At 41.1% G+C, this 26,326-nt stretch overlaps 1 protein-coding gene across 3 annotated transcripts in view; it reads right to left on the bottom strand.

The window, feature by feature from the left end:
- Window positions 1-25,308, bottom strand: part of shf (Src homology 2 domain containing F) — a 113,775-nt gene extending 88,467 nt beyond the window's left edge. For all 3 annotated transcript variants that reach the window (XM_030080816.1, XM_030080826.1, XM_030080835.1), the window contains exons 1-2: window positions 24,624-25,308; window positions 3,663-3,795 (exon numbers count right to left, since the gene is read on the bottom strand). In XM_030080816.1, coding sequence (XP_029936676.1) covers window positions 3,663-3,795; window positions 24,624-25,055 — 565 coding nt within the window. In that variant the 5' untranslated portion in view covers window positions 25,056-25,308. The remainder of the gene's footprint in view (window positions 1-3,662; window positions 3,796-24,623) is intronic.
- Window positions 25,309-26,326: the final 1,018 nt, after the last annotated feature.

Below are 26,326 nucleotides of genomic sequence, written 5' to 3'. Positions count from 1 at the left end.
CAAAGGCATATATGGAAAAACACTTGCATAGATATTGCAACACTGTATGGAATGAGTCATTTGACAGAAAGGTTTAGAAATAACAAAGAATATCCTCTGCAAAAGAGTTAAAGTAATAGTCATTAATGTGACATTTCCACATTAATAAATGTCAGATTTGCTAAATTCTATCACCAAGCAATATATCACAATAGTGATTCAGAATGTATAGAGCATACAAATGCTTTTACACGTGCTATTCCAAGCACATGGAATAAATACAAGAGGAACTACATAATCAGCATTAGCAGTGATAGCCATCACGGCTGAGCAGTCAAAAAAAGAGTGTCACTTCATCAACAGGAAATGCGAGGAACAGGGAAACAGACATGATAGTACTGGCTACACTGGACACATTTACACGCACATCAAAAATGCTTTTGTAATGGAATCATAGATACATAATGGAGAGCACCAAACTGTGAAGTGTAGCTTGTAAACCAAACGGCTGGTTTACAAGCTGGCAGGAAGAGTCATAAGCACTGTAGTGGTGACATTACATTAGACTGTCAGAAAAACATACCGAACAACATACTGAACTAGTGTGTGTTTGTTGGAAGGATTGAAAGCTGCACATTGTAGAGCAGAATTGAAATGTATAACTTGGCCAGTGGCTTTAATCCAAACACAGTTTATCACTGCAACTTCCTTCATGAGAGTTTTTTTTTTTTTTTTTTTTTTTAGTAATAAACAAATTTCCTTAGTTGTACTTGGATTATCAAAAACTTCATTCATGTAAAAATGAGATCTTCTCAAATTATGGAATTATAAATCATGCTTATTTGGACAAATGCCTTACTCACTATGTTTGCAACAATAGTAATACTGTGCACAGGTAAACACACTGTCTGATTCCTGAATTATCTCTGGGAAGTATAGAGCCAAAGGGAAACCTTGGATATTATAACCCTAAAGTGTCAACATTTTCATCCAAGGTAAGGAAAAAGAGATTATGGTATGCAAGCATGTCTACATGTGTGTGAGCAGGTGGAAATATGAGTAGTTACGTGTGTGTGTGTGTGTGTGTGTGTGTCTTAAGGGAGAAACCCAAGCTCACAGTTGCTCAGACAAACTCAGTCTTGTGTTGAACCCTAAAACCCCAGAGCTGCTGGTCCTGCTGGACACACACACACACACACACACACACCCCGAGCAATAAACCATTACTAATAAAAATGGCATCTGATTTATTACCAATTCTCTTCTCCTAATTAATTTGATACACTTTTTTAAGAACCCTTCTTTCACATGGCTCTGAATTTTAGCTGAGATGGTTAAAGTCCATTTTATGGGGAGGGAGACTAATAATTTTATTGATAACATAAATTTGGCCGGTGATAAATTTAAAGACGTGCACTGACAGCTATAAACAGAGAAGTTTCTGTTGTTTTGCCATGTTTGAGGTCTGGTGTCTCTCTGGAGCAAATCTGTGACAATGAAGACAGAGAGGAAGGCTAGAATTGCTCTATCTACAGCTAACAGTGAAAAAATTTCACACTATTGTTAACAATAGCAGAGGCAATAGAAAAAAATGTCCAGCCTGAGGTTGGAGAGGCAGAAAGAGACGAGAGACAGCGAGATGTGAGCCTCTAGCTTCACGAGTGCTTAAATCCTTTCTTTGCTATAGTGCAGCGTTCCATGCGATGGTGTCTCTTTCCCTTTCTAGCAACACTGAATTCTGACAGGCAGCTCTGCTTGACCAATACACTCAACTCTGTCAGAGAGAAATGCAACAATTACTCTAGATAGAGCTGGACTAATGTGTTGCTACACTGATACATTTATGTAATAGGCTGATGTTGGACTTAACATTAATAAATCAATATCAACATGTACTCCAGCAATAACACACAAACAAAATTACCACAAAACTTTAGTGTTTTAGGTCTTTTCATTTTGGTATAATCACCCATGACAAGAATTTCACATTTCCACAAGACATTCAAAAAATATGTATCTCTGCAAACACTGTGTATTCACGTGTATTTTAAAATGTAATTTGGGTACTGTGAGGGCTATTATTGATATAACATTGTAGTCCATTTTATCATCAGTATGGCCTGTGTCAATTACTCCCTGAAAGCTCTGACAGTATTCACAGGAAATTTCACATGATTAGTCACTGTCGCTTGCCAGAAAGAAAAAAAAAATATCAAAATGGTTAATTTTCTCTACACAAATAATGGTATTCATGCCTGTGTGTGTGTTTGAATTAGTGTATTATTTAGCACGCGCTTATGAAACCATCATAGGTGATCCATCCATCACCAGAGCAAATCCCTGGATTATTATGAATATTGAAAGGATGAGAGAAGAAATCCACCAACAGCAGCACTATTTAAAGCAGCACCCTGGCAGCTCAGTCAAGACAGCAGAAAGAATAAGAATTGGCAATCAATAGAGTACAAGGAGTCGGGCCAGGGAGACTGCAAACACCGTAGGCTTCGGAGACAAGAACATCTACATCCTCGCTGAGAACTGAGGACTTCATACGAGCAAGAGCGCTGCTAGCGTGGTTTCCTTTGTTAGCATAGCCGAATGCGAAAGAGTTTCTGGTTAAAATTGGACTTTGACTTGACATAAGATTCAAGACAAGTGATATTATTGAAGCTTTCCTCTTTTTTGTGTTTTAGTGTTATAGCTTCCTGCACCTGAGAGAAGCGATAAATCTTCAGTCTTTGTACTCAGCTGAGACAAGGATTGGGCTAGAGGTCAAACCAGTAAGACAGATGAAAACAACAGATTGTCTGGAGGCCCATTAAAAGAAAATGGCAGAGGAGGGACACATTCATGCTCTGGGAGTGTGTGGGAGTGTGTGTCTCTGTGTGTATCTGTGTGAATGGTAGGAAGGGTGGAATAAAGCAGAAGAGGTGGGAGCAAGTGTTACATGGTAGATGACATGACAGAGGTCACCATGTTAAGACGTAAATAGCGATATGTTGTAGTCACGCCAACGCCAGAAACACCCTTCTGAGGTCTGACATTCACACTATCATATTCCTTTTTTTATGTGCCGGGGTCTTCCACAAGATTTTTCTGCTAAATATTCATCATTTCTCTTCTCATTCTTTGTTCTTCGTCATCACTGTGCTCATTGAGCCACAGAATGAAAATGTTCTCTGACAAAGCAGTGTGGAGAATGTGGTTTGACTGAATTCTTGTGTAAGCACGACTATTGTTGTCTCAGAAACCATCTTCCTTGAAAACTCAGCAAGTGGTTGTATCCGAGTACAGATATTTCAGCGGAAAAACATTAAAAGCATCCCTCGAGTTATTAAACCCTTTCAGGAGAAGTATATTTTCAAACTACTTATTTGTCGTATAGCTTATGGCAGCAAAAAAAACTGCTTTTGAACAGCGTTACAACAATGTTCCTGCCATACAAGTCATTCCTGCTCTGCTGCACTTGTCATGTCAAGTGTCATTTGGCCATCTGAGCCTGTTAGGACTCAGCATCTTAAGATATGGCCAAATCACACCGCATATTAATTAACACTGTACTAAGACAATCCTAAGACAACATGAAGCCATTATAAAAGCAGGGAAGCACTGCTGCTCACCTTAGCAACATTGTACAAATTAGAAGTATTAGGCAACTGAGGACCAATGAAGGAACAGCCTACCTGCCATCATCTTCTGGGCTTCGTAGGGCTCCATGTAGCCGTCATTCTCAGTCGTCACTTTCTCTGTGCTGGTCTGAGTCCCGCCAGCCTGCTCAGCATCAAAAGGGTCCGCATAGTCTTCAAGGATAATGAGCTGCAAAAGAAAGGAAGGTGAGAAGATGAGGCGGGAAGAAACAGAGACCAGGTGAGAGAGGAATTAATTTTGCCACTCTTGAAAACTACAACACACACACGTAGGGGACCAGAGACTTGAATCACAAAGCTACGTGACAGTTGCTAATGTGGCTCCGGGACCATGTGATATCCACACTGTCAGGCCAGAAAATGAAGGGAGAGCACACATAAATAACACCCCACCTCTGTATGCCTCAGCACACCACCACCTCGCCTCAGCTTTAGACTTATAGCACGCTCTCTGCTACTGCTGGTCTGCCTAATTATATGATAGCCCAGTGACAGGCCTGCATTTCAAAAGTAGAGGAGAAGACCACAACTGCTCAACTTTCTTAAGAGAAACAATTTGGCAGATTTATGCCGAGCTGGCAGTGAGCCACGGCTAATTGCAGTCTTGCTCTTTTGCTGAGCATTTCATGCAGTAGACGGCAATTAGGTGGGTGTCCTGAGACCCAGAAATAAGGTCCAATCTTCATAGAACAGCGCAATGATCCGCATATACACTGCCTTGGGGGGAATATTTGTTCCCTTGAAATGCTTGCCTCGCCTAGCAGGATGCTGTATCAAAACAGAGACTAAAGATCTACATTTCGGGAGGAAATAAGGAACTGAGCCAATTGTCCTGTTGGAAACCAGATCATAAGAGGGGTTTGTCTGGAGGACTTTGGCCCAGCTATTGGCAAGTATTGGAAATGGACTTTTTTTCTTCTCTTCTTTTCTTACTGTCTAGTTCTGCCAATCAGTGGAACCAGAAGGCAGAGAGACCAGAGGAGCAGGGTAACTAAGGTTCTACAAACTGGGAAACATCTAAATTAAGGGTTTTCTTGAGAAATCGCAGGCATGGCACCCGGACAAGCAGACAAGGAAATACTTGTGCAAACACCGAATTGTGCATGCAAGCACACATGTGACTGGCACTACGCCCTATGAGTCAAGTGTACGCTACAGGAAGGGATTTGGTCTTATTATAAACAAGCTCATCACTCATCTCATTGATGGAAAGAGGCAGGGGAAGTCTCAGGGAGGACTACGTCTCATGCCTGCCATGCAGTGCCTCCACCTAGTCAGCTTTCCAAGACACCAACCACCGTCCATCTAGGCAACAGCACACACTTCCCAGAAACAGAAAGTCCACAGAGGCCACCCGTGAGAATGCCACAGACAAACACGCATACACCTTTCCAACCCAAAGGAAGCTACTCTAGGGATTCACGTCAGCTGGGAAAGCACCAACATTTTTACTAAGGGTGGAATCATTCTGAAACTGAGACTGTGATACAAGCGGCCACGAGTCACAGTTACATTTTCCATATCACAGTTAGAATTGGAGAAAAAAGCATTTAGAAAATTCACTGTATTTGGGAAAGCAGGGCACCAAGTCCACAAACAAACAGTATTATTGGTATAATCATCATTATCATTATTATCATTATTATTATTATTGTTGTTGCTGTTGCGGTTGTTCAAAATATCCTGAGAATATCAATTCATAAACTCTGTCATGAACCAAATCGTGAATAAAATGATTCACATTACATCCCTTTTTTTTTTTTTACAATTCTAATCAAGGTCAGGCATCATTCACCAGTCATTTGATTTACAAACAAAATTACATCTTGAAAAATTACCAAGTGTTAAGCGGTAAAAAGTTCAGTAGCGGATCATTTGTAAGCTACTTATACTGTGACAAAGAAATGCTGGCAGGTATTTTCTTGCACAGATCAGCCACACTATACATGGATTAGGCAATAATAGGAGAGCAGGGAAGTACCACGGATGTGTTTCATACCAGCTACTGTGTGTTAAATCCGCCTCGCTCACTACTCCCTCTCCATCTGTTTTTAGGAAAATAACTAGGACTTTTTCTGCCACAGCATAATTATGGGTTCCTCCACTGTTTTGCTTCTGTGAATTTAAGCGGGGGGGAAATCCAACACAAACACTCTTCTGGTCTGTTTTTGCACCACAGAAAATATATCCTTCACTCACAACTTAAATTAAATTTCAGCAATTTAGATTAGCAGTGTCCCTGGCTGTCCTGGGGAACCAAAAGCTCAGTACAAATGATGCATCACAGCCACAGTGCTCAGAATTGTTTTCCCATCTCACACCTTGTTGCATGGAAACTCAGTGCATCAGTAATCTTCCTGTTTGCCAAACCCACCTCAAATACAGTCACTGCAAACACAGTCCAAACCTAATAATAAGTAACCCACGCTAAATAAACATATGAATCACTTAAATGGCAGGGAAGAAGGCCGGTAACCATCTGTCTGTGGTCGACATACTGAAGCAAAGTGGCTGGAGGTTAGAGACCACTGGCCATAATATACGATAAAACATGCTGTATTTATCCATGGAAGGTTTTCGCTGGGCATGCATGCTGTTTTTCAGCACAGCCTTGCTTCACATTCATACAGTTACACACATTCACACCTGGGAGCATTTTTCTATTCTCAGTCTCTCAGCAGCTATATGGGGCAACTGAGCTTAAGTGCCCTGCTTAAGGGAACTCTGATGGTTGCTGAAGGAATGGAGAGTAGTATTTATTTCCCCACCCAGAGTTGTTTCCCAGCAGAGATGGGGATTTGTCTAGCTATCTACATATAGATATGTATATATGTATATGTATATCAAGGGTGGCACCACTATTGTATTTTGATTTGTATTTGTTTTGAGGAAAATAATATGGATTCGGATTTCAGGGGGGGAAAAAAGTCGGTGTGGTTCAAACCGGAAGTGATTTTTTTTTCTATACATAAAATGACTGAAATTCCTGCCTATTAAAACTATATAGGTTTAAGAGACCCACTCTAACAACTATCCACTCCGCAAATCAAAAGAAATCTAGCTGTGAGAAAATGTAGCAGACTTCAGTCTCTCTCCACTGACTCCGGTCAGTGGAGTTTCCCAACATGCTTTTGGGCAACGGAAATTTATTTAGCCCAGTTCATTGTTGTTTGGCTCATGTTCCCTGTTTAGTTATTTAGTTTGTATGTGTATTGTTTATCACATGGTCTTTATGTTGTGTTATGAAATTTAAGGATGGTTTTACATTATTTTCGTACTGTGACTGTTATTGTCTTTTCTTTCGGTGTACCTCCATCCACTATGCATTTTGTTATATAGGCTAGTATTTGGGTTTGTGCTGCTTCAAAGTAAAATATTGGATGTCGAAGACAGTCAAAACAGTGTCATCCATCACAAGAAAACCCAGATTGCATATTATATGAATTCTCTAAAGACAATTTTTAGAAAAATGTTGAAAATAATTCCATCTTTGATGAGATCATTTGCACCTCTCAATGCAGAATAAACAGGTATCATCAGGAGCAAGTCATCTAAATTTACAATGGTTGAATTTATACCCATTTTTCCCTTACACTGCATTCATACCTTTGCAAACCTGTGAGTTACACAATTATCTTTTTATTGCTGGCCACTGACCAGCTCAACAGAAGGCAGTTGTAAATTGTTTTTTAATTGCCTTGCTGCCTTGCTCAAGGGAACATACATTGTCCCGATAGAAAGGGAGGGGGTAATGTCAGTCACTTAAGTATACTCAGACTTCCCAAGCATATCAGTAGATATGAATGGTCAACAGTCTGGTCACCACAGAGCCTCTCTACTCTACCACTAACCAACTCCTCCAACCTGGCACATGTATGGGTGAAGAAGGTGGTTAATATTTCCAAACTGATCCAATGTGATCCTCTTTCCTGTCCCACTACACTAATAACTACTCAGCAGCAGGAGGAGCATGGGGACATGGAGAGAGGGGTGCTGGAAAGAGGGGTTTCTGCCTGGGGACACACCATCTGCCTTCTGGCATGCCAGGGTGTGTCAGGACTGCAGCCAAGCCACGCTTGTCATGAAAGTGAAATTCACCCTCCGCACAAGGCTGTAATGCCTCAATATATTAGGGCTTTGCTAAGTAGGCATATAAGCCTTAAGATTCTCCCAAAGTCATCTCACAGACTGCAGGCATGTCCTAGTGGTAGCTGAGTCTTTTCTGGCCTGCAGCGAGAGAACTCGCTCAGTTACACCCATTTATGAGCAATGCCAAGATCACAGGTTGGTCAGGTCTCACCTGCCACTGCTTTGGCAGCTCGCAGTGGGGAGAGAAGCAGGCTTCTTAAAATGCACTGCAGCTCTCAGGCAATGAAGTTGATTTCAAATCAGCAGGAGCAGAAGCAGAACATTAGCAAAGGAGGGAGACTATAACAGGCACCTGCCACTTTGGTTCAGTATTCGATGCTACTAGAAGCTTCTAGGATTACAATTCAATTGGTTCCCGGTCTTCCATTAGAAGAGAGAAAAAGCAGGCAACAATTCTCCTCCTCCACTCCTAATGGAGAGAGAATGTGTCTGGCAGGGCCATCAGAGCATCACATGTAAAAGGTTCAAAAATTGCATTAGTAGTAATTTGATCATGTGTTGTGAGATTAGGCCTGGGTGATAAGAGTAAAACCAAGTATCAGGATATTTTTGGCCGATTACCTTGATATCAATATTGTGGCAATATTGTTGAGGTGACAATTGGAGCTTTCATAAGATATTTACATGCAACAGAATTCTGATTAACATTCATCAGTAATGTGGTGACAATGACTAAGCAGGTGACAGCAAATAACAAAGTAGTTTGAACAGTCAATAATAAGCTCAGAAAACCATATCCCTTTACTCTAAAGCATATCATGATATTACGATATTTAAAATGCCAGATGATATCTAGTCTGATACCACAATATCAATATAATAGCAATATATTGAGATTATTGGTCATCATAATACAGAAATGAGTGGCTGTATATAAGGTTTTATTAGCATTTTTAGCCAACCAAGTATTCAGTGTATTTGAATTAACTAAAATAAAAGCAGATATATGGATTGACCAGGTCATGACAAGACAAACACCCACAGACATGCATGATGATGAAACTAATGACTAGGCTCAGGGTCAGCCACCTGAGAGCACTGCAGAATGACTGCAGACAGGAATATGATATACATGTCACGGCCAGTCCAGGAGGGATTGAATGCATCAGGGGACGGTGAAGGCTGATGCCCTCTGAGACCACCGGAGCAGTCAGCAGGCTGCAGAAGGAGTAAGGAGAAATGGAGAGGGGGGGTTGGTGACTGACATATGTGATTTATGTCTCACACCATGGGGGATTTCAGCCACTGATAACCTAATACGACTCAGTGCTTAGCAGCTCGATTGCATTAAGGCGTTTCACCATGGCTATTTTTTTTTTTTTTTTTTTTTTTTTTTGCTGCAGTTGCTCTTTTGTTCTTTAAGGTGTAAGGACGAAAAAGAAAACTTGCCACTATTACAGGGCATGAAAGCTGCTTTGAAAGGCGGACGGGAGAACTATACTTTATCTTTCAATTTACTAAAACAAACTACAGAGGAATATGACTGAACAGGCTGTCACGCCATATGTTTACACCTTTTATGTGGACAAATATTCAGCTAAAAGCAACATTTTGCAAGCAGTAACTCCTTAAAGTGCCACAGTTTATAGCTTGTCCACCTTTTTTTGGGCATACGCACAGGATGAATGCTGTGTTGCAGTCATCTGAAGAGAACTTGGCCACAATCTCTCTTGGCAAGAAACATTCCCTCAAGGCAATTTATTTAAGCAGAAATGATCACAGCCTGTGTGTTGACATAATGCGTTTACTATCAATAAGATACTTTTATGTTTCTAAGAAGCAAGTGCAAATCTGGTTACTGTTCAATGGAAGCCCCTGGTGAGGACTGAGCCATGCTGCGTTCTATATCTCTCAAACAGATTAAGCAGATGGAAAACTGGCTTTGCCTCCAAAGCAGAGACAGTGCAGGAGTACTTTCCCCACCATGCAACTCTGACATTAATGAAATTTTATTGAAATGTTTTCTGAGGATCACGGTCGCTGCTTGAGCATTCAGCCCGTGGCTCTGTGAAGTTGGGAGAGTGATGTGCGTCCTCTCAATGCCTGCTTAGGAATCAGCGGAGGTAGTTAATCGAATTATTATGTTTGCCATAAAGATGCTTTTTCACAATCAGTCACAAGCTACTGGATTCCAAGCACCAATGAAGAGCACTTTACTTGAGGAAAACAAAAATTCTGTTTATCTTCAGGTGAATTCATTTGTTCTGCTTTTAACCTCATTGGCACAGCTATCACACTCCGCATTCTAATGCTAGTAAACCCTGTTACTCATCCTTGTGAGTCAACAAAAAACAATAAAATATGTGGCAGACTGATCATTGTGTGCCCAAGGGAAAACTTAAAAACATAAAAGCATGGCCAAGCATTGTTAGCACGTATATGACCTGATGACAAGTTGAAAAGCTAATGTAGCCCTATGAAAAAAAAATATATATTCCCTGCAATTTTCCTTGCTTTACACTCAAAATGGCATTTTCTCAACTATGATAGCTACCTTTTGCGAGCTCAGGATTTAGAGGGTATGTGCGCAACGAGCTTTACAGTATATGTCTTTAGGATTAGATCCCCCTTTGCACATCAGTGTGCTCATGCAGCCGTCAGTTTCACATGTGCCTCCCTTTGAGGCATCTGCAGTGTTCAAAGCACAGCTCACCGCTTTGTGCCCACTTATTTATTGCACCCACCCCCCTTTAAGATTCAGACCACATAAACTGTTGGTTTCTCAGATCTCTGCACTTTTGCCCATGTGGCGCGGCTTTTGCACAGCAGCCAGTGTAAAGCTGGTTGTTTCGGCACAACCGAGTTAGCCTGTCATTGATCATGGATTGCATGTTAGCAACAGATGTAGCAACAGTGACACTGATGCTGTGTAAAACAATTCATTCAAGAGAGAAAAAAACATCAGCCAATCAAAACAAGGAAAATTTAATTCACCAAAACACTGTCCACCCCCCCCCCCACACACACACACACAAAGACAAGACTGATTATTTTAATGTTATGTTTATTCTTTTCACTGTTTGTCAGAGTTCAAGTATGACATCTAATCAATTTAATACTTAACATCCAATATTTTATTTTATTTTATTTTAATTTCATTCATTTATTTTTTTTATATAAGGACCCTAAACCAAAGTCACTCCAACACCCTTTGGGTGCTTTGCAGTATTCTCACTTTTGGCGTTAATACTCTCTTACAGGTCACAATCCAGTTCATCCAGTTCACTCACTGGTCATAAATACATAAATAGATACACACGCGCACGCACACGCAAGCGCACACACATGCACGCACGCATGCACGCACGCACACACAAGGGAAAAGGTATGAAAAGGAATCAATCAGTGCTGAAGAAGGATGTCTAGTTGTTCATTCACAATGCTCATTATAATCAAGTAGTGCTTCTGATGACATTCAGTCTGTGCGAGCTGCTACTCATGAGTTCCCAGGCGACCGTGATTAGCTCCCAGGAGATGCATATTAAGTTCTACCAAAAAAAAAAAAAAAAAGGCCGCAAAGAAAGTTAACAAATACTGTTTAGTACCAGTGTCATAATTTCCCTAACCCTTACCCTAACCGCAAGTCAATCCGTGTCGCCTTTCTTGCAATAAAAACGTATAAACCCCTGGTCTAAATACACCACCACTGACAGTATAACTGTCATACAGGCAAAATGTTACTATAATGTGTAGGAGACCGCATGTAATGAGAAGTTTATGTACAGTAATTATCCCTAATGGTAGTAGAGCTGCTTATGTAAAGCTACACCCATTTTTCCAACCTATATCACAAAGTTGGGTGGGTGTAGAAAAGAATGTCCCATCCCCACCTCTTGAGAAGTCATACAGTCACTCTGTAGCTCAGCTGAAATTCTGCTCTTGGGTATGTACATTTTTCCACCAACAGGAAGTCACAAGACAAAACCAAAGCATAGGTAGGGTGTTTTTTAGCCCAGGCCATATTATATTGCTCATACCCATCATTAATAACCATACATAGTGCATCCTCACTGCTAGCTTTACCGATAAGAAACTGAACACTCTGCTGCAGCGTCTTGCCAGCCTCCAACTCAGCCCTACAGGGCACGCGTTTTCAGCCTCAAAAAACAAGATAAATGTCCTTCTTGAAATCATATTTTTTTTTTCACCCAAAAACTGGTGGCAAACCATGCTTTCTAACAAGTTTTGTTTAGTTTACCTTTATTTTTACATCCACACTGTTCTGCTACTAACTTGGGTAATGCTGTGTTCACTTGAACTTGAACGTCATAATTTCCATCTTTTAAACTTCCAATTTGCGATAACATGGCACCGCGTTTCGGTACCCAGCCCTAATTGGGTTGTGTTGAAGGCTAACAAGAAGATGCAACAAAGTGGTATATTTCTTATATATGTTCTATATGTCTATAAAGCTAGTGGTGAGGTTGTGCTATATGGTTATAAATGGTGTGTATCGACAATTTAACACAGCATGGGTAGAAAAATACTGAACATATTTCTCAAGATTGAAACACAAAATGTGCACTAAACCACAATGAGCAAGCACTCTGTCTCTGCAGAGAAAGCTGGATTTGAAAAGATGAACTCTTTTGCCTTTCGTGTCCTTTTGGCATCTTTGAAGCAATCACAGATTGACTGGGTTTAAGCCAGTAAATGCACCACTGATTTTTCCTACATCTGCCAGGATTTGTCAGGCTAAAATTAAAGGTGACATGTCTGCCCAAGCAAGGTAGACAGCACTAACTATATTTGTGTATTTTAAAAGGTCAAATTTCATAACAACGGTTTTGATTTCACAACACAAGTTATACTGCACTTCTAAATTCTACTAATGCTACTGGCCTTTTCTGTACCATCAAAAGACAACCTTTGAAATCATTTTCTCAGTTTCACTCAATGCAAAATGTCCTGTGTCTCAATAATGTGTCAGACCACTCATACAAATGCGACAGGGATTCTATTAAAACATTTTATTCTATGCTCATTACAGACCAAAGGGACACAAACACAAGCGTCTGTCTTTTTTCAAGTTACACTGACCCTAAACTATTCCCTTTTATACTTATCTTCCCTATCGACAAAATATCTACTGGGTAAGTCCTATTCTGAGTGTCAGTCCTTATGCCTGTTAACAGATCACCTTTTCTTTTGGCTTAGCACCCAAAACAGTGGAACGCAACAAATATCCAGGCTTGTCCCCAAGGAGCTCCTCGTTAAAGAGCACTCCACTGCCACGAAGGACCTCCACTGGAGAAAGAAGAAGAGGGAGAGGGTTGCACCCTATGAAGGTGCTCTTAATATGTGACACATATTCAAGATGAAGTACTTGACGACACGCTTGACAAAATCCAATTTCCTTCCTCTGCCCCCATCCCTCTCTGATAGATTTATTAGCAGTGTTTCTGTGGCATACAGTCAGCAGTGGTGCGGCACCAGAGTCGAGAATAGCCTAATTCTGCTGCTACAATGGAACAGAGAAATTTTACAAAATATGATAATCCTGAGCACGTGTGAATGAGTGATTTGACCTTCACACACATGCCACACCAATTTCCTTCACGGCTACAGTTAAAATTATTATGGAAACACTGATTGGGCTTTGAATTTAAGGGACAAGGGATTAAAAGAGAATACCATAAGTCACTTCTGCAGATACACAAGTGTGCCTGCACATACAAATGCAGCTGCACAACTCAGGCACACATAAGCACAAACACAGAACACACACACACACACACACACACACACACACACACACACACATCCACTTCCGTGTGAGTTTGCTTCTGTGAGGCTAAGACAAAAACACTGTTGTTTATCATGGCTCACACAAGACCAAAAGTGACACAATTATGAAAGTAGGGCTTCATGAAACAACATGAGCTCCACTGGGACTCAGGCTTTGATTTGGGAGTGTGATTTATAGAGCGTAGAGGAAACCAAGCCACAGCCAGGCCATAAAAGATTTTGATGTGAGGATGACTTGATTGTGGTCGGAAGCACCGTGGCCTCAGATAGCCTCTGTGTGGTGAGTTTGTGCTGAGGTCCCAGCATGTCCCCTGGACTGACAATAGGGAGTGCAGGGTGGAGTCCCATACCACTGCCGTTGCTACGTGGCTCCCCACCTCTCTGAACAGGACAGTGAAGGCCAGCACGCTGCAACCGGGAAGGGTGAGCAAGACTCTCCAATTGGCTCTCACATAAAGCTCTCACAGCTATGCACTGTCACCATTTGTCACCATTTCTTTCGTCTGGATTGTTCATGTCAAAACAGGAGAGAACATTAACCCTGGTTATATTTTAGCGAGGACACAGCAGTCAACATTCCCAGCCTGCTCAGAGGGGCGAGCTCAGACTTGCTGAGTTAAAAAGGGAATGTCACCAAGTTGTAAACACTTCCTGTCAGGAAGAGAGCACTTCCTTAATCCTGGAGCAACCCAACTATTCCTTATTTTCCACCAAACAACAGCAGACAGTGGCTTGTTTTCTCTACCCAGTGCTCCTATCACAGTAACAGCTGGTTTCAACGGAAAAAAAAAACCTCACTGTTATCCATGTTAACAATTCAGTGATTCTAAAACATAAATACACCATAGATAGACGAACAACATCACAGAAGCAAAATTATTCAGCCTACGAGGCAAGTGAATACTGGAAGCCTGGAATTCCAGTAAAAAGAAATAGAAGTATTGAGTTTCCTGGTGGGCACAGATAAAAAGGGCAGCTCTTTAATGTCAAGACAGAAGCCTGGCTTTTCTCTGCCTCCTACAGTGTAACACAAAAACAGAACAGAAAGCACTCAGCCCACCATCCAAAGGTATAACTTCTATATAAAACACACAGACAACGCACACACAGAAGCACAAATCCTGCAGAGGTAAAATGAATGACCCACATATGTTGATGCAAAATGTAAGTATTGTTTGTGCACAAATGCCAATGCTTCATGCAGATTCTTCCTTCGTGCCTCAGATGGCATGAAACCTAAGGGCTCAATTTGTTTCCTTTTAATCAGTGTGTGACGACATGCCTGCCCACCAGGCCTGCCTCATTCTGGGCCCTGCGACACACACTGTCATTAAACAAAACAGTGCCATGTGTCTACAGCTCCCCAGTGGCCAGAGCTGCAGCTTTAGCATACAAGCTAATTGTGACCTGGTGGAATCATGTGACCGCTGTTCCGGTGCGACGCTAGAGAAACAAATGGGCCGACAAACACAACAACCTCCTCTAGGCCTCTTTAAAATGGAGAAAGGGCTCCCAGATGGGGGGTGTGGAAAACGAAATAAGGAAACGACGGCTAAATGCCACCATTTCCAAGAACGATAACTTTGTGTGGTGTGCGGCAGTTATACATAAAACTTGACCACGAACCATTCAACACAAGTATATAATTATTACACTCATTGATGCTAAATTACTGTGCCAAGATATAAATGTAATGGGATTTGTGGCTCAGTTAAAATGATATCTCTGATGTGAACCTGAACCTTTCGGAGCTCAATTCAATAATCATTTGCTTATGCCTTCCAGCATATCCTCCTCTAAAGGATGACTTCATGCTGCTCCAGGGAGGGCAGGGCTTAAACTTGTAAGCTGTTTGGCTCTGGACCAAAGAGCACCGCGCTCCTTCCTTCCTTGCAAAGTGCCCTTCCAGGATTCCTGCTTCGGTCACTGGAATCCACAGAGCACATCCACAACTGGGGCTCTGCACAGATATTATGAAGAGTCAGGCACAGAAAGAGCATACTGGTATAAAACACACAGCGTGAAAAGTATCCAGTAAACAGTGACTAATTACAGTGAATACCTTGTAGACTTTAACTAGACTACAGTGAGTCTGACAATGCAGTCAGGATGCCTCAAATAGTTCAGGAAACATATGGTATTCTTGGACACCTTAGCGAACAATGGGTCAAATGGCATCAACCATCTAATAATCATCCCTCATGTTTCATGCCAAGAATACCACAGTCTAGACTTTACTGTAATCATGAGTCAGTGTAGCCATAGTAACATACCATCGCCTTAGTTATTTGAGAGAATTTATTGTAATTATCAACACAAATAGCTGCTCACTTGAAGAAATGAGTCAACAATCTGCACACCACTGATGTAAAAAATATGTCAGAATCAATTGTCAGAATTAAGAAAACAACAGTAGCCTGATCCAAAGCAAGCAAGCACGCCATAAGTATCAACCCAATATGTTGACTATCTAAACTTGTATCATACACCACAGTGGTGTAAAATTACTTAAAATTTGGTTACGTTTGTTTACTCGAACTATATATTAGGGCTGGGTGATATATTGATATTGTGATATGAGACTTTATATCGCCTTGAATTTTTTATTTTACAATATTGCAATATGAAACAAGTGTTGTCTTTTCCTGCTTTCTGTTCTAGCTGTTCTATTCTTTGCCTCAACCCTCTTGGTCAAAATATCCACATCAGTAACTGTTTATCTAATCCTGTGTGTAAATGTCTTATGACAGCACCAACAGTCATGTCTACAATATTGTCAAAAATCTGATATTGAGGTATTTGGTCACAGATTTCATGAGATTTTATTTTGTCCATATTGGCCAGCGTTACTACATACTATCCACATTATGCATTCCACTTGCATATTTTTCCATGTAAAAGTTTGAGAAAATGAATCTCTTAAATGGGCAACAAGAGCATAGTTACAAAATATTATGTTGAATTCAACAGTGTGATCTGTATGAAACCACAGATTCAAGATCCTTTATTGGTATTTAAAAGCAGCACACTCGAAAACCTGCACGCTCTCTCCAACAGTATCAATAGTGCAAGCAAAAAAAAAAAAAAAAAGTAAATAGAGGTACAAGGGCAGTTCCTCCAATGCTCTGACATTCAGCTGTGCCAGCTATCAACCTAACCAGCCTCCATCTAATACAGACAGGTAGGGAACTGTGCTTAAAAGGGCTGCTATAACAAAACATGATGGGCTGTGATGTTTTCATCCATTTTCTGGCTCCCCGAAGAAAATCGCACTCAGACACTGAGGTGATATTGACGTTTGTGCTTGACATTTCTCCTATCACTGACAGAGATGAGAGTGCACAGGAGGCCGTAGAGGCCCAGTGGGCTACGCTCGTAATATCCCACTGAAGTCTGGAATGCCGGGGTTAAAGGCCTAGTAAAGACGTTCAGTTTGTGGGGAAATGAAGCTAAGGAAAACTTCAGACACGCACCACGGGTTCTAATCTGCAGGCCAGACAAGCAATCCTCCTTTACCCACACAGGAAGACTGCAGCTCAGAAGGTGCCATAATTCAGGTCTTTCGTGCACTGCGGTGTGCCACAACGCAGTGAGAGAATCAAATTTGATCGAAGCATAAAGCATCCACACAGCCTGAGCAGTACGCCAAAGACCAAACAGGACACCTTACAAGGAAGCCAGCAGTTATTCTATGGGAAACTAAACTAAAGCTAAACTAAAGAAATTAAAGCTCACATCAGTGACTGGGATTTACTGGAGTGAAGATAACTATTTACTCTAAAACATGACATCTGACTTCTTTAAACCAGGACTGACGGCTGCACATTACTTGCATGTCTTTTGAGACTGTTATAAAGATTTGTCCACATTTAAATACACTATTAAAATATACTTTTGAAACATTTTAGTTAAAATGGGTTGCATTTTTTTCTATGTACAAGTCAAACATTTAAGTATTCACAAACAAATTAACTGCTATTTGCATTTTAAAAGAGAATCTCAACAGGACGGATGGATTTTTTTTTTTGTTTTTTTTAATTCGATTGATAAAGGACAGTGTGCACTTAAATAAGTTATTTAAAAGGTAATGCTTTTTGTCTTGGACAATTGCAAAATTTTCCCATCCATAGTGACCAAAACCAATACAAATTACAATTGGTGCAAAACATGTTAAGCTTTTCAGATTCCCAGGCTAGAAAATGTCCATATGTGCTGATCTCTGATCAAATTCATAAGGCCATTACCAAACCTTACCCAAACTATTTTAGTTACCTAACCATAACCTTGACCCTAACATTTATCAGCATTAACCATAAGCATTATTTTCTAGGAACTGAGTAAACACTGTTTTTAGGTCGACAAACTAATCTGTGAACAATGCTCAAGGGCAACTTCACCCTACACCACTTTTCTGACAGGCCTATCTTAAAACAATTAAATGTTTGATATACATTTTATTTTTATTTTGCTCTGTTCCTAATTTGACATTTGTATTAACGACATATCCCTAGGAAAAAGGGTAAAAAAAAAAAAAAAAAAAAAAAGCCAAATATCACCAGTATAAGTGACTGAAGTAATGGCCCATTCCTACTCCCATACCCACCTACTTCTACATAACCCACTTGCTGTTCAGGCTATAAGCTAATCACACACAGCTGAAGGTTGAAAAACTTTTGAAGACAACAAGCTAATTGGCTCCCAGTGGTTCCTCTGTTTTTCCATGATCACAAATGTTATCAGGGCCATAGGGGGCAAGAAGGTGATGACCGATTTTAACCTCAGTCTTCACCAGATGCAGCAAGACCAACAAAACATTCAATGAGCATGTTAAATTTGTAATGAGTATTAAGTATAAAGTAAGCCACTGAAGAGAAAGGGGAAATTGGATTTCAAGATGAGCTTTTCCAATGGGAATGTGTCTCTGACACAGACTGAACAACAAGAACGGGGCTGAGCCGCTCTGGCTAAAAATGCTCTGCTGCATTTCAACCATCTAGCAGTAGGAGCTTTTGATTTTCATCACCTTGGAAAGGTTACAAAATAAACAATGGTTTTCCACTAACAGCATAATCATTCAAAATGCTGAGCCAGGACCTATAAAAAGGCACATGAAAGGGATGTAGGCAAATACACACAGAGGAAATCTGTCAATCCAGACGCCTGTGCTGGCTGCACAACAGCCATCTGTGCCTATGATCCGAATATATGCCTCTATAGATAGATACACAATGTGGCTTATAGGATCACCGAGTCAAAGAGTCCCGGAGCCCTGAGGGAAGCCAAAGTTAGGTGCAAACACTGGTTTGCCAGGTATGCTGATAAATACTGACAAAGATAAGTTGTATTTCACAAGGACACTGCAGCCTGTTAACTCCGTGCTGCTGCTTTTGTTTACACTTTTCCAAGTGGAGCCCCTCATCACTTTCAGGTGTCCTTGACAGAAGTTAGTTTAATGCTGAGCAGAGCGATGAGCTGGGAGATGAGGCCTCTAATTAGCTCCAAGGCAGAGTGATAATTGATAATCTCTCTCAACGCACTCTACCGTGAAGGTTTTGGCATCATTAGAAACAAAACACATCAAAATGTCTTGAACACTAGCAGACCAGTGCTCTGTTATACCATCCCTGCATGTTTGTCGTCAATATTGAAATAAGGCACAATAATCTGTTCCGCTGTAATCTACATATGAAGAGTCAGACTTGATAATGAGGCGTATATGATTTGAATAAATTGACACCTCTTGGGCAGTGATTACTAGCACAAAAACAAAACACAGCATTGTGAGCCAAACTAACACTTTTACTTATGGAGAAAAAAAGCAGATTAATAGATCATGTACTAATGCTTATTTGGAGAATACTGAAAATGAGTTCAAGAGGCCAGAAATATTTTCCAGAATACATATATGATGTTTCAAACTTAAACCCTACATACACTCATTATGCAACACTGTACTTCATATATTAAATATGCATGTGGAAAAACTGTCTTATCTTGCTTTTTTCCCCCCATGGGATCTGTGTGAATAGAAATGAAGAGCTGTTTAGGGTTAAGACAGAAAAAAACCTGACACTGCTATTGGCATTTCAGGCATTAGGTAAGCAGTTATATAATTAGCATTCATGAGTCAAGTAATTAAAACATCAATGTAGCCAGGCAGCGCTGTTAAAACACTTGTGTGCTCTTTGCTCACAGTCTCTCAGCAGTCAGCACTTCGCCAGCACAGTTAGAGAGACAGTTTCTGTGAAGCTGTGTCTCCATTCAGTTTTGCACTGGCGTACGCACGCGTGTGTGTGTGTGTGTGTTTGTGTGTGTGTGTGTGTGTGTGTGTGTGTGTGTGTGTGTGTGTGTGTGTGTGTGTGTGTGTGTGTGTGTGTGTGCGTGTGTGTATGTGTGTGCTGCAGTGCATGTGTGTATATGTGTGTGCTGCAACACAGACAGACACTATACCCTTTCCTTTTTTAATCACCGCCCAGATGTCCCTGTTCAGTTGGTTTCTATAAAAATGTGAGCTCCAAATTCATCCTGAGAAATACACCTATGTTATCAGCAGAGATACACCAATTTATCGACAGAATATCAGCATTGTCCAATATTTATCCATCCGAGTTTGTCCAGCGTTTCAGACTTGAAAAATGTGTTTGGGATGGACAAACATTTTCTGCAGGACACCTACATGACAAAAGGGGATTTTCATTTTATCATCATCATTATTATGTCTGTCATTTAGAAAATGACAAATAGGATCAACTGTGCATCACAGACTGCGGCTACAACCGGTGTTTTCCACTACTGCACACTGACTACAACTGAGCTTCGCTTCTCTTGCTTTTACTGTTAGGTATCACTGCCTGTACCCTTGGTTGACTGAGTCATGAGACCCTTGAAAAATAAAATGATTCTGAAATGTTCCCAGTACCAACATTCCCTTGTCAAGTAAGAAAACATGTTGCACTATTTATAGCAAGGCACTGTCGCAGATGACAGTGGCACACAAACCAACCACCAACACAGGAGAACTGCATCTTCCTCGAGTCGGCCTGCAAGTCAGGACTAAGGAGGGATGAGGATCATAACTGGCTCCGAGTTGGAACAGGGTCACATTTTCCTGAGACAACAGGTCTCACTGGGCTGCTGTCAGCTCTTCATTATTTTTATTATTGTTAGAGTAGGAGGGTGCATCCAGTTACATTATGATGTGTTCAAGCTCTATTCAGTTAAAAATGAGAGTCGGGCAAAGAAAATTATTATGTTATCATGATGTGTCCAAATGATGTTTTTGGCAAGAAATTAGAATTAAATAGGCTACATCTGAAGGAGTTAAATTTGTGGGAGTAGGTAGTTGCACATCAGATTAAAAGGGACATTTTAACAAAAAGAATTTTTGTCATGTGAAAAAAAAGCATTATATTAAAGATTGCCTCATGAATTTGTATGGCTGAATTTGTGCTCATTCAAAGATAGTATAATGAAGGCCTAAAAGACTTTAAAACAGTTCAGTTCTAAAAAAAAAAAAATATCGGTATCGGCAATATTGTTATTTTAAACATTGATATCGGCCCAGAATTTCACAATCGGTGCATGCCTAGTTATCAGACTGTTTAGACATGAAATATTACCCGTCGGGAACACTCACAATGTACTCTGTGCCCTTTCAACATAGCCTAAAGGCAGAGTCGATGAAACAAACTACAAACAGTCCTCCCACAGACAGTGTTGAAATAGATGCTGTGTGTGTGTGTGTGTGTGTGTGTGTGTGTGTGTGTGTCCACGTGTAACAGGACAATCCAATAGGATACAGCATTTTGGTAGGAAATGGCTTTTCAAAATCCTCGCCCGGTGAGCCCCTCTAACAAGGATTTACAAAACAATTATCATGGTCTGCCTCAGACAGCCACAGTTAGAAAGAAAATCCTTGGCTCCCAAATACACTATAATCCCCAAATAAGTTTGTACAGAAAGCCTCTGTACATTCACGCCTCCATTTTGTCTTGGATAACAGGTGGTTATTGTGCAGCACAATGACTTATTTGAAGCAATTTGCTACAAAGTGGGAAATAACGCCTAATCTTGAAAAATGATTGAAAGCACAAAATCGAAACAAATGACTGCTTTTTGAAAGCACAGCAATCATCTTAAGTTGATGGTTGTAAAAAATAATAATGTAGGATGTTCTACAAGAATGAAAGCTGTCTTTTTTCACTTGTTTAGATTACATTTCATTGGTGATTTGACAGCAAGAGTTCACATACTGGCTTCAAATACATGTCTTAAAAGAGGATAACACAGTTAGAAATACAGCCCATTTACTTCTGTTTACAGTGCATGTACCTTAGATTTACATCAATCACTTTGTAATGCATGCTGCATGTGTTTAGATGTTTTAACTTCTCCTTGTTTTTCATTGTGTTCAAAAACTTCACCTTTTCTTTTGAAATTAACACAGACACCTTAAATGAGAAGACGTGAACGTGACAGTCAACTTTGTAAGGCAACATGTTGCAGAGGGATTACTTCCTGGCAGAGACTGCCATTTTTCTTGCAGGTTGTCAGGTGATTGACAGTAAGCAGAGCGTAACGTAATGCTGCACTGATATGAAAACACTCCGCTCAGGCACAATGAAATAGCGATAAAACAGAAACTTTGACAAAGCCAAATTAAGGATTCATGTTCACCATGATGGATTATCTTGCTCAGGCAATTTTCAAGTCTGTGGAAGTTGCCTTCCTCTGAAGGTACGGAAATGATGCCTGATGATTCCAACTACGTGGACTGTATACAGAAACCACCAGGATGTAATGTAAGAGAGATGGGCTCCCAGGGCAATTGACAGAATAAAAAACACTGGCATTATCTGTCATAGATTCTTTTCTTTTTCATTTATTCCATCAAGCTTCTGTTGATCAAAATCCACCACCTTTCATTTACATTACCTTGAGCACCAAAAACCCCTCTCTCAACACACAGCTTGAGCCTGCCAGCAGTCAGTATTGATCTAATATGTACAGTACATCATTCATATAAATAGGTGTGAGGTCTTAAACCTTAACACAGAATAATCTGCCTGTCTGTTAAACCCATATGCGCACATGCAGAGTGAGGAGGGGCTGAGGCAACTGTATTCCTCTGCTTGGGCCTGCCATGGCTAATTTACCAGGGAGATCCAAATAAGCCTCAATTAACGGGAGACAGCTATAATCTGTCTAATTAGCTGAACAGCAGCAGCGGCTGAGCATAAAATGGCAAATTCTCGGTTTCTCATTGTTTTAAATGTACCACTGCATGATTAATACACGTGTAATCCTTTGCAATGGAAGCAAGTTCCAGAGAGCTGATAACTTTTTCAAAATAAAAAGCACAGAACTTCAAAAGTTGTTTTTGTATTAACTTCAAAAGATGCCCCTGTCTCTCTGTTGAGGGCATTTGTAGAGTAAAATGTCGCTCACAAATTATGAGTATTAAAAATTGGGCAAAGGAAAATAAAACTTCCTCCAACAATGCTCAGTCACAGATGGGTCCGAGAAACTGTGAAACATAAATGTGAGACACTGTCTGATTTAATAACAATATAAATGTGCTGTCCGGAGAACTGTGAACACACCACACCTCAAGACACAGGTGTTAAAGTAAACACAAGGGGAGAAGCAAATAACCTGAAGGTGAAAGCAAAAGGACCACATAAATGGTCATAAGTGGAGACAAGACTTCTGCATTGTGACCTGACATATCCTGTTCAGCCACTGTTTACAAATACATAATGTTGGGGACTGAGCACAGCAGAACAGTGTCAGCAGCAACAGGACAGCATGGCTCACACCCAGTATTTCACACTTTGTAGTGTTTTCCCTCGTGTACATGAGCTGTGGCACCTGAGACGCAGAGGCATTCCTCAGCAAGATCAGCTCTCTTCAGAAGTCATTAACCCCGCTGACACTGACCATCTCCGCTTACTCCAAATGAACCAACAACACTCAGTGTGGATGAATTCCTGAGAAGCCTGACATGGCAATTCAGAGGCTTCAAGGCACTTGTCCCGGCCCAGCACTGCCTGCAAGCACTCTGCCTCATCTGTCTCCACCTTCACTTTGTGATGATGAGTGTGCAGTGAGCCCCCTGGGACACAAACTGGAGAAGTTAAGAAAGCCAAGGTTGGCTTGGCTTGTGTAGTTCATGGTGAGGAGACGCTCACTTTAAGAGCCATACAGCTTTAAACTCATCAGTAGTGATTTCCTCAAGGCAACAGAATATCATTAGAAAAAGAGCATCCTTTCAATTGACCTATCTAGTTAAATAAAAATTAAATAAAAAAGGTTAAATTACAGCAGAGGCACTGTGTCCAATTACGTCTAGTTCATGGTACATTATTGCTTGGGAGGAAGCTGCAGATCCAAACTGGCAGCCCCACTGGCACTCACATTTCACCCATGTTTGCCAACAAACCCATGTTTGGCTGCACTTCACACACAGTTAAGTGAAACAAAGTTAAAGAAAGGCACAATAAAACAACGACATGATGAAATTAAAATGCATAGCCCTGGCTTGTTGCAAAGCTTGAATGCTATTGTATGTCAACACAGAACATGCCGCTGCACTGCCTCCCTATCAGGCAAGCTTACTCCAGGTTAGTTATTACACAAAGGTGAATGTCGCAATACAGTGGACAGACGTTGTGTGGTGAAAACAAGTTCTGCCGGTTGTAACGACTCATGCCGTATCCCATTAGGTCAGAAGCTTCATACGCAAATCACCTTTTTGTGGAAGCCAGGGAGCGCCTGTTGCCACTGATAATACTCACGCTTATGAAATGATACAGTTACACGAACTGATGTAGTTTTATGAGGACGAAATAAAAATTCCCAGCAAAACGATAAAGTCCAAAATTAAATCTTAAGGGAATACTAGGGAAATACTGCAACAAGCGATTGAAAATACCACAATTACTCTAAGCTCGCTAAACTCACTACTGTATGGCACCGCAGGAATATTAGTAGGACTTGTACCGTGGTGTTTTCTTTAGGGTTACATACAATAATAGAGAACTGGGTTAAATGTGCAAGTTAAGGTGTAAGGTAAGTTGCTTGGCGACTAACTCAACTCACCTTTTCCTTGTTGTCATGGTCCGACGGAGGTGAAGTTGGAGATTTAACACTCCCTACAGCGACAGCTTGGGTCACCGTGATACCGCCGCCCGGAGCCGGGCTGCTCTTTTCGATTGTTTCCACCTTGATTAGCCGGTGCTTTGGCGACACATACTTTATATCCGGGGAGCCCACAGTGTTCAAGCTTGACCCAAAGGAAATATTCCCACCTGGAGTGTACGGGTCTTCGAAGTCCATCTCCTTTTGTAGTTTGTACGCAGCGAGGATGTCCGGCTGAGCGGGGCTCGGGTAAGTGGCCCCGGAGCTTGGCTGCTGGTAGCCAGGCGCACCGGGCACACCAGTGTGACAGTATCTGTAGTCCGGTTTCGGCGGCGCCGGAGGGGGTGCTTTGGTAGTTTTGAATCCTAGGTGCTCCTTGAACCACTTGGCCATGCTGCCAGTGCATCGCTCAAAAGTCAATGAATATAGTTACTTCCACCTTTCCTGCCAGCAGCGTCCGGGTCTGGTCGTCAAAGTCAGTTCCCGCAGGCTTCACCCCCCGGCCGGCCGGCTGCCTCCGGAGCGTCTCCCCAGCCTTGTGCCACTCTCTCCGTCCAGGGATCAGCGCGCTGAGCGGGGGAGCGCAGCCACAGGCACTTTCTGATCTGCCCTGCCGCAACTCTGTCACACTGTTGTCGCTCCGACCGCTCGGCTGCTCTCCACGTCAGGTTTCCAGACTACGCAACATGGGAGCGCTCCCCCCACCCCACCCCCCAGTTACCCTCCCTACCTGAGTACATTCACTGCCACCTACCGGACTCGTCTTTCTCTACTCCTAGAGACTGCTGTGAAAGAAAGAAAGAAATTCTGAATGAACTTTGCTAAAAAAAAAAAAAAAAAAAAAAAAAAACTCGTTCCCCAAATTCATTCATTCATTTTATATCTTTTTTTGTAACTGTCTTTATTTATTCATTTACTTATATACTTCTTTACTGGTAGCCTAAGTGTTGGTGCTGAATAGTGAAGCACTCTGAACTGCATTCTATGCTTGAAAGGTGCTACATAAATCTGCTATTTAAAATGCTGTGTAAAGTTCATATATTCAGACTACTACCTGGTGGCTCTTCCTGTACCCATTGATCATAGCCAGTTTACACCTATTTTCAAATTCCCGTGTTTAGATCTTAGCTGTCTTGTCTACACAGTCTACAGACTTTGCAATGTGTTTGAACATCACAGAGTAACATGCTGAGTTCATTAGAAAGTTGAGGGAAATGTATTTCCCATCTGTAGGTCTATTCAAGCTCAATTCATTGGTTAAATACATTTCAGTCCACATTTTCTTCTGACAAAAGGACTCAAGGGTAAAATGCCCTGTGCTTGTACATACTACAGTGCTCCAATGTCCAGATGGCCACTGCAGGCAGATCTGATTGCAAATTGCATTGCAAATGACCAGTGGAGACGGGTGTTGAAGTCTAGATTAACAATAGCCACTTTACTATCCTAGTTAATTACTCAGACCCCATGAGTAAAGGAGGTACATTGTTCAAAACAGCAATACAAGTAAATATTTCTTTCCCAGGTCTCTTTCAGTCTCTTTGACACAGAAGGCCATGGGTTTACATGGTAAACACTAATTGCCTTTGCAGTCAGAGGACAAATGGAAAAAAAGTCCCTTTTCCCCTCACAGAGATGCACGCCAGTAACAGTCTGCATGAACA

Source organism: Myripristis murdjan, chromosome 3 (assembly GCF_902150065.1).
Source record: "Myripristis murdjan chromosome 3, fMyrMur1.1, whole genome shotgun sequence".
In the NCBI taxonomy this organism is placed as follows: Eukaryota; Metazoa; Chordata; class Actinopteri; order Holocentriformes; family Holocentridae; genus Myripristis; species Myripristis murdjan.
The sequence above is the reverse complement of the archived record's forward strand: the minus strand, read 5'-3'. Positions and strand labels throughout refer to the sequence as shown.